The 15,000-nt window shown below is 46.6% G+C and overlaps 2 protein-coding genes across 3 annotated transcripts in view; one reads left to right on the plus strand and one right to left on the minus strand.

Moving 5' to 3' along the window:
- The window catches only part of LOC115542259 (uncharacterized), a 578,272-nt gene that overhangs the window by 311,388 nt on the left and 251,884 nt on the right, over positions 1-15,000 (minus strand). The window lies entirely within an intron of this gene.
- LOC115542271 (insulin receptor substrate 2) overlaps positions 1-15,000 on the plus strand; it is a 25,274-nt gene that overhangs the window by 6,800 nt on the left and 3,474 nt on the right. Inside the window, exon 3 of one of the 2 annotated variants that reach the window (XR_003976496.1) lies at positions 517-1,979. Coding sequence is in view for 1 of the 2 variants with exons in the window: in XM_030354506.1 (XP_030210366.1) it covers positions 517-521 (5 nt within the window). In the remaining variant the exon portion in view is untranslated. Of the gene's footprint in view, positions 1-516; positions 2,874-15,000 lie in introns of those variants that run through there. The other variant, XM_030354506.1, reaches the window with a different exon arrangement.

Raw genomic sequence — 15,000 nt, forward strand, 5'->3', positions numbered from 1 at the left:
CACGTCTGGGAGGGGATTTGGTTCCAGGGCAGTGTTCTCTCTCTCTCTCGCTCGCTCTCGCTCTCGCTCTCGCGCTCTCTCGCCGCTCGTCAGTCATAATTACGCAGAGTTGACCGTCATGGCTACGCTGCAGTCCCTGGGAATGCCCTCCCTCCCACCAAACCACCACCACGTGATTTGTGCGCTGCCATGGCAGCAGCCCCATCGCCACACACACACACACACACACACGTAAACACACACACACATACACACACGTGCACCTATTGACCTATCCCTGTGCATTGCACTCTGTTGGAGAGACACCACTCCCGCCCCTCCTCTCTGCGGCGGGGGAGGGGTAGTTTAGCGGACATTTGTTGAGGAGACACACAGGATGAGAGCTAGTTTTAACATGTTGAGCGGGCTGAGGCCAGAGCATGTTACTCATGACTGTGTTTTGTACAGAACCGTTGAACATATGTCCGACTTTAAATCGGAGAAACTGACCTTCTATTGCCTTTCTTTGTCTTCCAGACTGATGGCTGAACTCTGACCTCTGTGACCCACCCGCACCCCACACACAACGTACCACCTGCTCAACCTTCTCCATGTCTCCCGGGACCGACCCAGAAGTGTCTGGACACTCGGCAACATGGAGCCTCCACCTTCACCTCCTCCTTGCCCTACAATACACAATGCACTCATGTCTGGTATTTGGCTGACAAACAAGTCATGAACTATGCATGTGATGAATGCACGGAACGTGTGTGTGTGTGTGTGTGTGTGTGTGTGTGTTGAAATGTCGTGTCCCGTGACAGGACAGAGACGGTTAAGTAACATAGCAACTACACAAGCTCAGAGCGGTATACTCCACTCTTTTTGTGAGTGTGCCTGCAGCCACCTAAGACTGTGCACATTTCACCCACCACAGACACAGAACCCCTACCACACACAGGAGGATATAGAAATATATATATATATATATATTAAACGTATATATCTGAATTTGTATTTATTTTTGGAAGATGAATATTTGATAAAGACCAGCCTTACTTGCTTAATGTCTATAATGCCCCTTGTGTTCTTTTCACATTTTCTTTCTATGACCGATATATTTTAATGTCTATTTCAGGACCTAGAAGTCTCGCTCTATATCTATTATTATTTTCTTGTCAACAGTAAAATACCTAGTTTACTAATAGGAAAGAGATATATTATGATTTTCAGAAATGAACAGTGGGAATGCTTCCGATGGAATCGATCGAATCATCACGAAAAACAAAATATTTTCTTACTTCCTAAATTCTGTATTTAATCTATCTTAGCTTATCTTTATTTTTTTCCGTAATATGTATTTTATTTTTTCCTTCCCGATCTACGCATTGGGCACAAAGAACTATATTTGTAGACGTTGTTTTCAGAGTTATCGGAGTTAACGTGAGAGTTATTGGGAGGGTTAACGTTTATCCTCGTGCGCCATCTCAGGTGCCCGTGGGAATCCGAATGCACTGCGCCTTTTCTCGCACGTTCCGTAAGACCCCTGCTGCTCTACGACCGACCCTGCACACACACCCTGACCAACCTCCAAGCACTCCTACTACCTTCGTCTGGCTGTCGAAAGATCGGACCTCAATCACTGCTTTATATCGGACGTTAAAAAAATCGGATGTTTTTTTTTTTTCTGACATGCGAGTCTAATACTTGTCTTGTGCTGTTAAACGGTTAAAGTTCGGCTTGAGCAGACGGTGGCAGCAGTGTGTGATGGGACGGTTTTTCGGCGCATCGTATTTGTTGAAGCCCAGAAATTGACCTGCCCGTTATTTAATTACGTCATTCGGTGGCAGCATTTGCCCCCTCATTTGTGCTCATTTAGACCACACACACACACCCTCGCAAACGAATGGTCAATTGCTAATGGTTAGCGCTGGCGTCAAGGTCTCACAGAGCACAGATTGTAAAACACACACACACACACACACACACACACACACACACAGGTAATACTCTGTCTGAATGTATTTATTTTTTTGCACCCGGTTAACTTTCACACCAAGCACAGGAAGTGAATGTGTGGAAATAATGACAACAAAAAATATTTACATATTATTCATTTTTGTTTTATTTATCTTAACGGAGACCTTACCATGTACATACCGTGTGCATATCAGAGAGTTTATTACAAAATTGTTTTAAAGAAAAATCTATATAAATAGGCATAGAGTTCTTAGATTTTACCTCTGTTGCAAAGATGTTTCGTTGACTTTGGCTACCAGTTTTTAAATATTGGGGCTGCACAGTGTTGTGACGCTACCTTCCTTTTACAGACACCCTATGTGATGATATATATCTATAAATATATATAAATAGCAGTATATTTTTATTACTGAATTCTCATTGCCTTGTCGACACACTTTAACCTAATGGCATATTATGCAATAGCGATATCAGAAGAGAGCGAAGTTTACAACCTCGGAACCAAAATGCGCAGATGGATCAAAAACCACATTTATATATATATATAGGGTTTTTATTTGCGTGGAAGAAAGGAAACTATTTTGCTCTTTGTTTATTTCTCTTTTTCAGACAACTTGTATTTTATTTTTTTCTGTTTTTGTTTGTGTTTTTTCTGTGGTCTTGTCTTTTCTTAGAACCACTCGATACCGCTGGTGGCTCCCAGAATGCATCTGGAGTTAATTTCGGAGAAGCGTTCTGTGAGTCACGGGCAGGAGTGAGGTCTTCCAGTGTACATAGTCCAACGAAATGCTTATTGCAATGCTCACAAGAGACGACGATGTACATTTCTGGTAGTATAAATAGGCTATTGCTTTTTGTTCTGTATTGATTTATGGATAGAAACTTGCAGAAAACAAATAAATGTATTTAAAGAGGTACAGCTTTGTCCACATCGCTTCTTCCTTCCATGTTTGGCTCCTTCGGTGATGTCTTGGGCCGCCAGTTCACAAGATAAAAACACTGTTGAAATGGCCCCCGCTGGTAAGTAAGTACTATAGGCTAGTCCTTAATTCCAATCAGAAACTAGCTTATGTTATGTTAACATTATCACATAATCACCTTTGTGACCAAGGGATCACACAAAGGTGTTTGTGATTGGCGCTTCATTTAAGCCTTGGCTACTAATCATAAGACATATATACACGTACAGTTGCAAGCTCTATATATTTGTGCCCTTTAAAATGCATTTATGAATTGTACCTGGCTCAGCCTTGGCTACTGCTAAGACATAATAGACAGTAACAAACTCGACTAACCAAATGCTTGTGCAATCTTAAAGTACAGCCCTTTACAATGGATCATGATATCATTTCAGAAAACCAGTGTTTAGCTCCTTTATTTTGACAATAACCACAAAAATCTCAAAGCCTGTTCCCAAATCGTGGCCACATTTTTGTATTTTCTGTGCTCCTGGGCAGAGGTTAAAAGGGAACGCACATTGAGGAAACAATTGTGTTGGGGGGGGGGGGGGGGGGGAGGCTCTCGATAAAGGCCGCCCGGACGCGCGCTGAAAGAGGAGGATATCCTACACACATTTTTCAAGTGCTTATTACTACGGCAACGCTGCCTTCCTTCTGGGGTTCTTGTTTGTGTTTGTTTGAGCAAAGGCTGCATCAGGAAGCTCATATTGGACCAATGACTTCCTGCAGGAACGTGTGTCAGGACCGGACAATCGGGTGGTCAAAGCGGTCAGGAGGTTCTGTCAGGAAGGAAACAAGCCTCTCTCTCTCTCTCCCCCTCTCGCTCTCTCTCTCTCTCTCTCTCTCTCTCGCTCTCTCTCAGACACACACAACGGTCCGGCTAGTACAACTTTTCCAATGGTAGTTCCCATGATGCCTTGCATTTTCTCCCATGCAGTTCCTTCACCACACCTCAAACCTACACTATTCCTAAATCGGATTACTTCTAAAATGCATGTAATAACCATGATATATTTACATATATGCCATTTGACAAAAAACCATTCTCGCCAAGTGTCCTGTTGTAGCTGCAACTCCAAGTTTTTGTAAACAATCACATGGACACACACAAGTAGTACCAATTAAATGTGCATAAATTACACAACTAGAACAACTATTTAAAACCCCATAGGGAAACACCATACCAGTATCGAGGAGGAACCAGAGGAGAAAAGCCTATATAAATATACAAAACGAAAAACGAATATTCGTTATCAGCCCCCTCGGATTCGTGTGAAATCAATCTTTTCTTAAACCAGGTATATAGTCAGCCTTTTGGCGCTCTCACCCTCGACCCCTGAATTCCCCCTAGCTCACTCTTCTTCCCGTGGGTGGAGGAAGAGTTGGAGGCTGGTAGAGCAGGGGAAGGTGGATGCATTGGGCGGAGGAATTGGGTGGAGGAGGGAGTGGGTGTATGGATGGAGGTCAGAGGAGGAGGAGGAGGAGCGGTGGTGGAAGAGGAGGAGGAGCGGTGGTGGTGGAGGAGGAGGACTCGGGCGGAGGAGGAGGAGTAGGTAGGTGGAAGCGAGGGGGTAGTTGTTGGGGTGGAGGAGGCGGAAGAGGAGGTGGGTGCGTCGGCTGGAGGGGGGGGGGGGGGGAGGGTTAGGAATGGTGGTGCGACCGGCGCACCGGCCCCTCCCATAGAAGCTCTTGTGTACGTTTCTGCAAGGCCTCCTTTTATGTGCAGCGTCCCTCTGCAGCTGCTCAGTGTTAGGGACAGTAAGTCTGGTATGCGCCTCAAAGTAGATTACAAGCATGTGAGTCCGCCTGGCCGTCCCCCTCGCCTCCTTCCTTCCTTTCCTTCTTTTTTCCTTTCTTTCCTTCTTTCGCCACAGCCGCCCCCCATTCATCTTCAAGGCCCCTGTTCTTCACTCCCTCTCCCCCTCTCTCTCCCTCCCCCCCCTCTCTCTCTCTCTCCCTCCCTCTCCCTTTCTCTCTCTCTCTCTCTCTCTCTCTCTCCCTCCCCCCCTCTCTCCCTCCCTCTCCCTCTCTCTCCCTCTCTCTCTCTCTCTTTCTCTATCCCTCCCCCCCTCTCTCTCTCTCTCTCTCCCTCCCTCTCCCTCTCTCTCCCTCTCTCTCTCTCTCTCTCTCTCTCTCTTTCTCTTTCCCTCCCCCCCCTCTCTCTCTCTCTCCCTCTCTCTCTCTCTCTCTCTCTCTCTCTCTCTCTCTCTCTCTCTCTCTCTCTCTCTCTCTCTCTCTCTCTCTCTCTCTCTCTCTCCCTCTCTCTCTTTCTCTATCCCTCCCCCTCTCTCTCCCTCCCTCTCCCCCTCTCTCTCTCCCTCTCTCTCTCTCTCTCCCTCCCTCCCTCTCTCTCTTTCTCTATCCCTCCCTCCCTTTCTCTCTCTCTCTCTCTCTCTCTCTCCCTCTCTCCCCCTCTCTCTCTTTCTCTATCCCTCCCCCCCTTTCTCTCTCTCTCTCTCTCCCTCTCTCTCTCTCTCTCTCTCTCTCTCTCTCTCTCTCTCTCTCTCTCTCTCTCTCTCTCTCTCCCTCTCTCTCTTTCTCTATCCCTCCCCCTCTCTCTCCCTCCCTCTCCCCCTCTCTCTCTCCCTCTCTCTCTCTCTCTCCCTCCCTCCCTCTCTCTCTTTCTCTATCCCTCCCTCCCTTTCTCTCTCTCTCTCTCTCCCTCTCCCTCTCTCCCCCTCTCTCTCTTTCTCTATCCCTCCCCCCCTTTCTCTCTCTCTCTCTCTCTCTCTCTCTCTCTCTCTCTCTCTCTCTCTCTCTCTCCCTCCCTCTCTCTCTCTCTCTCTCTCTCTCTCTCTCTCTCTCTCTCTCTCTCTCTCCCCCTCTCTCCCCCCCAACCCCATACTGTATCCCCTGCCGGGGGCCACTGGGTTCAGCGATATGGGCGTGGTGTACGGAGGGGACGGGGGACGGGGGTGGGAGGGGGGCGGTTGGGTTACATTTGGACTGCTGGCCCCATTATTTCTTCATGAATCAACGAGGAGGGGGGAGGGAGAGGGAGAGGAGAGGGTGGAGAGGAGAGGGTGGAGAGGGGGCAGGAGGTATTCTACCCTGACCCACTTAGCCCACTCTGGGGTTCTGGCGGGAAATTCCAGGGGGGGCAACGAATGGTCCACTGAGGTTTAGGCCCAATCCCATTTCTACCCTTACCCCTTCCCCTTGTTTGGAAGGGGTAAGCGTAAGGGGTAACCTTACGCCTTCCCCTTACCCCTTACCCTTACCCCTTCAAAACAAGGGGGAGGGGGAAGGGGAAGGGGGAAGGGGTAGACCTGGGATTGGGCCTTACACTGCTGCAATGTGAGTGCTGGCGGGGGATTCGGTTACGTATAGTGCCCAGGTACGAGACGCTCCCAACACCAGCAAAACTCCAGATGGAGCCTCTTGGTGATCTACCGCCAATCACAGAGCAACATGGATAGATAGATGGATCACTCACATATAGATTTCCATAAGGACATTGCACTTCCAGCAGCAGCAAACACAATGTTACAAATAGAATAAGAGTTAAAAACAAGTATGAATGGCAAAAGTACAAAATGCTAAATGCAAAAATATATATATGCTAAAAGAAGAAATACTATAAAAGGCCATTACACGAGGGCGTGCTGAAACAGTGCATAAAACAGTTTAAACAGCAGAAACCAGTGTATCAAACAGCAAAGTTGTGTTTGACATGCAGTGTTATCTTAAGTAGTTATGTAGTGGTAGTTAACATGGTGACTTCATGAGCAGAGAGAGAGCGGACTCTTGCTGCAGCGTAACACAATACACGCCGGCTATTTTCTGACACATGCTATCTGAGTAGCTGCTTCATGCGCCTGTCTTGATCCATTGCGGTACCGCAACGTTATATTCTGCGCCAAAGTCGGACCACTGGCGTGTATTTAGCACCAGGGAGTTGGGTTCTCCGTAGCCTGGGAACCGGACGGATCTCGCCAGATCGTGTTTCATTTGCTCTGCAGATAAGATCCCTCCCCCCCCCCCCCCCCCCCCCCCCCCCCCGACCCAACTCCCCTCTGCCCTGCCATGCAAACTGATTTCGGCCCCGTTACGAGATAGAGCAACCAATAGCAACCGTTTGTCTACCATAGGAGGCGGGATAAACAAGATCACAGGTGAGAACTTTTCCTAAAGTTCCCTCTTGGATTCCCTACCAGTTGTGAAAAGACTAACTGTTCTTAAATCGATCCCAGTGAATCAAATGAGATTCAGTACCTAACGTGGCTACCAGGCTAAAGAGGGTGCCTTGACGAATCTAGGGGTGCTGTAAATTAAAGGTTGATAGTTACCTGTGTGTTGTTATCATAGAGATGTGGTTCTACTTTTAATCAGAATGGCCTGATAACATAATGTCAATCTTCATCAAGGATTTTATCCCACGTGACGCATCAGGGGTGCTTCTGGGGCCCCGTGCCGTGCGGCAGGTGCCCTTTTCGTTTCTGCCCTTCAAACAGTCTGCCACTGATCAGCAGTTTACAATCTGACGAGTTTTTTTGCATACGCATGTTACAAAGTCACGACATAAATACAATGGACAAATGTAACAAAAATCCAAGTATTCCACCATTACCACATTTTGCAATGGGGTAAATACTTATTATTGGGGTAAATACTTTTATTACATTCATATTTTTTGACGTCGACGTCATCACTGTTATATCGTCATTCTGACCCTATCATATATTGTTGTTACTCTGGATTGTTTTCGTGTTTCCCATCTGCCTCTCTGCTTTCTTTGGCCCTCATGTAGTACTTGTTGTGGGCCATGCCCAATAATGGAGAGAGAGAGAGAGAGAGAGAGAGAGAGAGAGAGAGAGAGAGAGAGAGAGAGAGAGAGAGAGAGAGAGAGAGAGAGAGAGAGAGAGAGAGAGAGAGAGAGAGAGAGAGAGAGAGTAACAATGTCTATTCTAGGTTGTGTAGACATGGATGCTTTAACCTGTTATCTTCTATTATCTTTCTTTATCTCTGCTTCCTCCTCTCTCTCTCTCTCTCTCTCTCTCTCTCTCTCTCTCTCTCTCTCTCTCTCTCTCTCTCTCTCTCTCTCTCTCTCTCTCTCTCTCTCTCTCTCTCTCTCTCTCTCTCTCTCTCTCTCTCTCTCTCTCTCTCTCTCTCTCTCTCTCTCTCTCTCTCTCTCTCTCTCTCTCTCTCTCTCTCTCTCTCTCTCCCTCCCTCCCTCCGTCCCTCCTCCTCTCAAACTGCACCCTTGCTACAGGGAACTAACTGTAAACAACTCCACGTGTTTGTGGAGCGTGTGGGCTATAGGCTCCGCCCCCTCGTGACGCAGTAGCGCGCTGCCTTTCATGCTGGAACACGGGAGAACACGCGCACTGTGGCGCACACAACAGCACCGACACGAAGCGCACGGTGTCCTCGCGAAAACATAACAGATGCGACAGTAGGCCTACGTTTCCTTATTTACTGAAACACGTTTGTATGTCAGCCCTGATTTGCCAGGAGAGAAACAGACACCACAACTGTATTGTCGTAGACGTTTTATTTGACGATATATGAGTTCACTAAAGAAAGTGATGAAACTAAAACGTGATCCCATGGATTTGCTACTTTTCTCCAGTGGTGTGTGGGTGTGTGTGTGGGTGTCTGTGTATGTCGTCGGATTAATGTTAGGACGGAAAACGTCTGTCTGTTAACAGTATGTCGTTTTAAAAATCTTTAGTTTGATCGTTAGACCACTTTAAATATCGAAAATATATATTATATCTTTTAAAGATAAAACCAAAACACAACAGCTTTTCTCCGTCGAGGCGCAGTAGCCACCGGTGGCCAATCACACGAGGGTCCTGAGCGTGATGACGACGGACACCCTCACACACACGCTATCTAAAAGACCTCTATTGGAAAAGCAAATACAACTTTTATGCAAATATGAACGACAAAAGCTAAAGGTTGTCCTTGGATTTGCATGCAGGGAGCGGGCGTGCGTTGACGAATGCTCAGAGGATGAGGTACGAAGGTAGAATGCTTCTCATCCCTCCCTACTCTCTTCCTCCCACCCGCCCTCCCCGAACCTGGTCTGTACTTGTTCTCTGTTGTAATTATACATAACCTTTAGACATGTTTTCCTTCCATTCTAGTTGGTGTTTTCATTGTCTTTAGCGAGAGAGAGAGAGAGAGAGAGAGAGAGAGAGAGAGAGAGAGAGAGAGAGAGAGAGAGAGAGAGAGAGAGAGAGAGAGAGAGAGAGAGAGAGAGAGAGAGAGAGAGAGAGAGAGTTGGCCGAGCTAAACACAAGTGTTGCCATGGGAAACATAACAGAAATGTAACCAGGGAGCTCATGCCTTGTCAGAGGAACATCAAAGTGGACTCAGAAAAGAACATCAAGTGCCCTTGCCGCCTTTATGCACCAAAAAAAAGAAACAAGCCCAAAACATCGTGCCTGCACTCTAAAACGCCCCCCTCCATGGATTTATCGAGGAAACATACCCCCCTCCCCTCGTAACCCCTTCTTAAAGCTGCATTCTTGAATGATGTGTTGTTGTTAGACTTCTTGCAGGTGGACTCGGACTACCCTCCCTGTCGCCATGGGAGACGGGAGGTAGGCTGCCAGGGGGCCAGAGAGGGAAACCACAGAGATAAATCCAGGGCCTGTCCTGGAATAGATCCACTCCCCCATGTGGTCCTCAAGACATCCATTTAACTAAATGTCCAAATTAGTTCAGTGTCCAAGCTAGCTAAATGTCAAAATTAACTAAATGTCCAAACTAGTTAAATGTCCAGACTAGCTAAATGTCCAGACTAACTTAATGTCCAAACTAGCTACATTTCCAAACTAAATAAGTGTGCAATGGGATGTATTTTAGTTTGAGGATGCAGTCCTTGTAAAGACCCAGGTTTCATTACCATATGGTTAAATTAAATTAAATTGTATTTGTATAGATTAATCACAGGTACAGTCTCAACGGGCCCACCCCCCTTGACCCTAGCACCCCAGAGGGCAAGAAAACACTCCCTTAATTAGCCAGGAGGAAATCCTGAGGAGGAACGCAGGGAACGCACCCATGGAACCAGGGATCCCCCAGTCTGCGTTCCTGAGTCTCTCTCTCTCTTCTCCAACCCTCCTGTCCATAAAGCCCCAATCAGTCCGGACAAACATGTATAAAAATAATGCTCTCCTTGATGTTTGGTATCTGACTAATGATTCATAAGCAATGCAATATCGTTCTCCAGGGTCTGAAACGTTGATGTTACCAGCAGACGATGATTAGGTGAAAACTTTTTGTGTAGAGGCAGATTTACAAAGGTTAAAGCTGGGGTCGCAAACATTTTGCGAGCTAGAAGTAAGGTCAAAGGCCAAAGAAAGTTGGGAACTACTACTATCAAATGTGGATTATTCCATATCATAGGCCGCATATTTATTCACTTTTAAACTCTAAATCCAATCATCTTTCCACTGTCGCTACTGCTAATGGCTATGTTTACACCAGATGCCGTAAACAAATGCCGAATGCAATCTGACATCCAATATCCAGATTCCCAAATCCAATAATATCATAGCATGTCACATACAGCTTACCGCATTTGGCTGCCGTGTGTTTTGTGTCATGTTTTCACCACTCCGCCAAATGCTTAAAGATCAAATATCAAATATTCCACCGGTATTTGATTTCATCCCTGAAATCCATCCTGGTACAGTCAGTCTGTACGCTCCATACCTACTGGGGGATTTTGATCCAGTGCATCCAAGATATCCACCTTATAATGTCTAACAATTTATATGCCTTTCAAATAACCGTGACAGAACACAACTATTATCAACTCATGTGAGGGGGGAAAATTCTTGCTTGCTTTTTTGATTTAAACAATGTTATCATTCCTATGTTATCGTTCTGAGGTTATCAGGGTCTCTCTCTTTCCCTCTGTCCATGTCCCTGCAATGTATCCCCTCTATTAAAGTCAACACCTACAGATAAGCACAGAATGATTGCGCCGCTGGAATCATGGAAAACCTCATCCAGTGCGATTATTATGATTATCATTATTAATATGACGTATATCACAATTCCGTGAGATAACAGCAATGCTCTGGCGTCACTGTGGCACTGCGTGCCTTTTCTGCGTGTCTCCATTAAATAAAATCGTGCATCAACATCCTGTACTGTGCGTTGGCTAATCCCATCGGCCCTTTGACTACAATACAACAGCTTAAGGGCTCTCTCGCCTGATGCGCTCGCAGGGAAATCCGAGTGCCGTCATTGTGTGTACACGACGAGTTGGCCTCTTACAGGTCCCCCGTTTTTTTCCAACGACTTTTGATTTTGTTGCCCCTCTATGTACCTGATCCCCCTCCCAACTATGTGTGTGTGTGTGTATGTATGTGTGAGTGTGTGTATGTGTGTGTGTTTGAGTGTGTGTGTGTGTGTGTTGTGTTTGAGTGTGTGAATGTGAGTGTGTGTGTGATCATTGATCACGTGTCATAAGTGGCCTTTTTCTTATGTGTTGGTGGTTGTTGATCTCTGTTTGTGGTTGTTTCTTCCTTTCATTTTGGCTGTCCCACGTCAAACTTAATTTGAGATAATGATGTCCTGACGACTTTGATAGACAGACAGACAGACAGACCGACAGACAGACAGGGGTTGCCATGGCGTTGTCCGGTGCCGTTACCCGATCCGACTCAATGGATTTAGGACGCCCGGTCAACCCAAAAGCCAAACACAACCGTGCCAAACTACCCTATATATAGACAGACGTACACACACACACACACACACACACACACACACACACACACACACACACACACACACACACACACACACTCACACTCACACTCACACTCACACAAACACACGCACACGCACACATACACACCCACACATTGTGTAAGGGTAAATCCACAAACGTTGTCAACTGCCCGATCCTTTACCACCAAACTCTGGAGACAGTTTCAACCCTCACGCGTCATGCCACAGCGTTTGTTACCCGAGCGTGGCGACAATGTCCGCATAGTTGGGCTGCACGGTGACTTTAAAATGTCAACAATAACAAAGCCTCTTGGCTCGTCCACGGTTCGACGTTGAATTGGCGCCCACCTCACATGTACCACCGGCCTGTTGAATGTGACACCCGCACACAAGGTCTCAGAAAAAAACTGTTAGGTGCCCCCCCCCCGACCCCCTGACCCCCCCCCCCCCCCCCCCCCCCAGCCCAATCTTTAGCTCCACCCCTGAAAAAAGGAAACCTACATTTGTTTGCGTTGAAAATAGAATATTTTTCACAGAACTAAAATGGCCTCCAGTGGTACACCGGGTAGAGCATGTACCATTAAGGCCGAGCCCTGATCGCAGCGACCGGGGTTCGATCCCTGCCCGTGGTCCTTTGCTGAATGTCTTCTCCTCTCTCTCCCAAGCCTTATTTTTGTGCTGGCAAAGTGCTGCCAAGGAGGTTATGTTAGCCCCGCCTCAGTGGACGCCTTTACGCATGGATGGTATATTGAGCTTATTAACCTACATAGCGCTTGATGCTAGGCTACGCTAAGCCCTTGTAGGTCAAACGGAAAAAAACACACATTGCTTGCCATGGGTCTGCTAGGAAGTGGGCTCGGGTTTTTGTGACCCTGAACCACAGGTGATGTTTAACTTTCGTCGGGAATAGCAGGATTATGCAAACGCCTCACCTATATCGGGAAAGTACATGCATGAGTGTTCCAACGTAGAAGCTGCGGAACAACGTTTTTACAAGGGAGGACAACACACGCACACACACACAAACACACACACGCAAACACGCACGCACACACACACACACACACACACACAAATGCATGCACGCACACACACACACACACACACACACTCACACACAAACGCAGTACGCACACAGACTCAACGTGTGCACACACACACACACACACACACACACACACACACACACACACACACACACACACACACACACACACACACACAGAAACAAACATACGCACAAAATGTGAGAATGTGCAGCAGTGTGCAGGAATGTTGATACCATATGACACCCACACACACCTGCGCAGCTTTCACCTATGGCCCGGGGCGAATGGCAGGCCACGCTAACGAGCGCTTTGATTGGCGTCGCACATTAACAGCCCTCTACAGTCGTAGTAAACAGGTGAATACATATCATGCACGTATATGTGCCCATTGGAACATCAAGAGGATCACCACACACACAGACATACATACATGCACACATGCACACACATACATACACACACATACACACACACACCCTACATTCTGTGTATTCATGGACTTTTCCCTTTGTCGTTTGCTGACGTGTTTCTGCTTTGCACCATATTGAAGTTCTGGCCAATAGGTCCTTTTTTTTTCCGAATAACATTACATGTCGAGTAAAGGTCAAAGGGTAAAGTGTTGACTTCAGTCGGTGTGGGTTTATCTCCCCTAAGTAGTCATATACCATGTTCATCGACGTATCTTTACAAGAGCGAAAGGAAAGGAAGCCAAGCAAAAAATCATCAGACGATATTTTTCTGTGGACAAAAATGCTGGCATTTCTTTGCCGTTAAAGTGGTGGGATTGAGGGAAAACAATTAAATCTTGATTTGAAGGATAAAGGGAGTAAAGAAGGACTGGTCAGTACGTACATAAGTACACCCCCCATTTTGCTTTTGTAAGTCCCTTTAACGTGGTCACAACTAGCCGTGTTTATGCTTGCACATGCACTCATTGTGTGCATGTTGGCACGCTCGCAGCTACAGCGGCGTGTTTGACGTCGGTTAAAGGCGTAAGCTGTATCATCAGAGGATGTAGCATGTATATACATACAGCAGCACGAGAACAAGCTGAACAGAGAGGAACTACGACCGTTCTGTGTGAGGTGGATGTGCCGTGACTCAACGCATGAAATCTCCCTAGGCTCAGGAGAACAAATCTCTGGCTCTAGACACTTCACACTTGATCCCCTTGCCCCAGTTTGACGCTGGCAGGGCTGAGAAGTGTGTGCGTGTGTGTGTGTTTGTGTATGTTTGTGTGTGTGTGTGTGTGTGCCTGTGTGTGTGTGTGTGCGTGCGTGCGTGTGCGTGTGTGTGTGTGTCTGCATGTCTGCGTGAGTGTATGTTTGTGTTGCGTTTGCATGCATGTGGCCAAATGATGTTGTCTCCGGTCGCTTATTGGATTGTGGAAAGATCCTGAATGTTTTACGTTCTATGTTATAACGATTTAAATATGGCAAATAAAATAGGTGGACACCATGGATGGGGGAATAGTAAGCTAAGCAAACCGAAACATGCATAATTCACAGACCATTAAATACCTGACCATGTGTCAGAGAAAACCGGTTTCGGTCAAGCTTCGACCCTAAAAGGCCATTAGTGTGTCACGTTTCAACGAAGTGTTGCCCAACAAGTTGTTTATAAGTAGAGTGTATGTCTGTGCATGCATGTGTGTGTGTATGCGTGCAAGCGTGCACGTGTGTGTCTATGTGTCTGTGTATGTGTATGTGTATGCTTGTATGTGCGTGTATATGTTTGTTTATGGCTGTGTGGGTTCCTGGTAATGTGTGGGTGTACTGCATGCGTGTGTGTGTGTGTGTGTGTGTGTGTGTGTGTGTGTGTGTGTGTGTGTGTGTGTGTGTGTGTGTGTGTGTGCGTGTGTGTGTGTGTGTGCATGCATGCACGTGTGTGTCTTTGTATGTGTGTATGTGTGTGCTTGTATGCGCATGTATACGTTGCGTGGGTGTATTGCGTGTTCCCGTTGTTATGATATTTCCCGAGGAACAGGTCAAAGGTCAGGCCGGGCTATCATTAAGAGGCAATCTTATCAACCGGGGCGGGTTCTGAAAGCCCGTGGCTGATAGCTTTCACTGTCGAGAAGGTGGCAGAACAACACCGTGTTCAAAACATTACGCAATGACATGGTATTGATTCATGTGGTGTTTTATTGACGTATTAGGGATTGTTGATGGGTTGTTTTTGTAACAGAAGAGAAACATTAAAGAAAAGGAAACATCACACTAGCTAGCGGCTTCCACCACATTCTCCTGAATAATATAATAATAATAATAATAATCATTTGTGTAATTGTTTGTCACTCTGAATGATGCGTGAAAGCCTGCAGCGGCAGGCTACTGAGG

Source organism: Gadus morhua, chromosome 4 (genome assembly GCF_902167405.1).
Source record: "Gadus morhua chromosome 4, gadMor3.0, whole genome shotgun sequence".
Lineage (NCBI taxonomy): Eukaryota > Metazoa > Chordata > Actinopteri > Gadiformes > Gadidae > Gadus > Gadus morhua.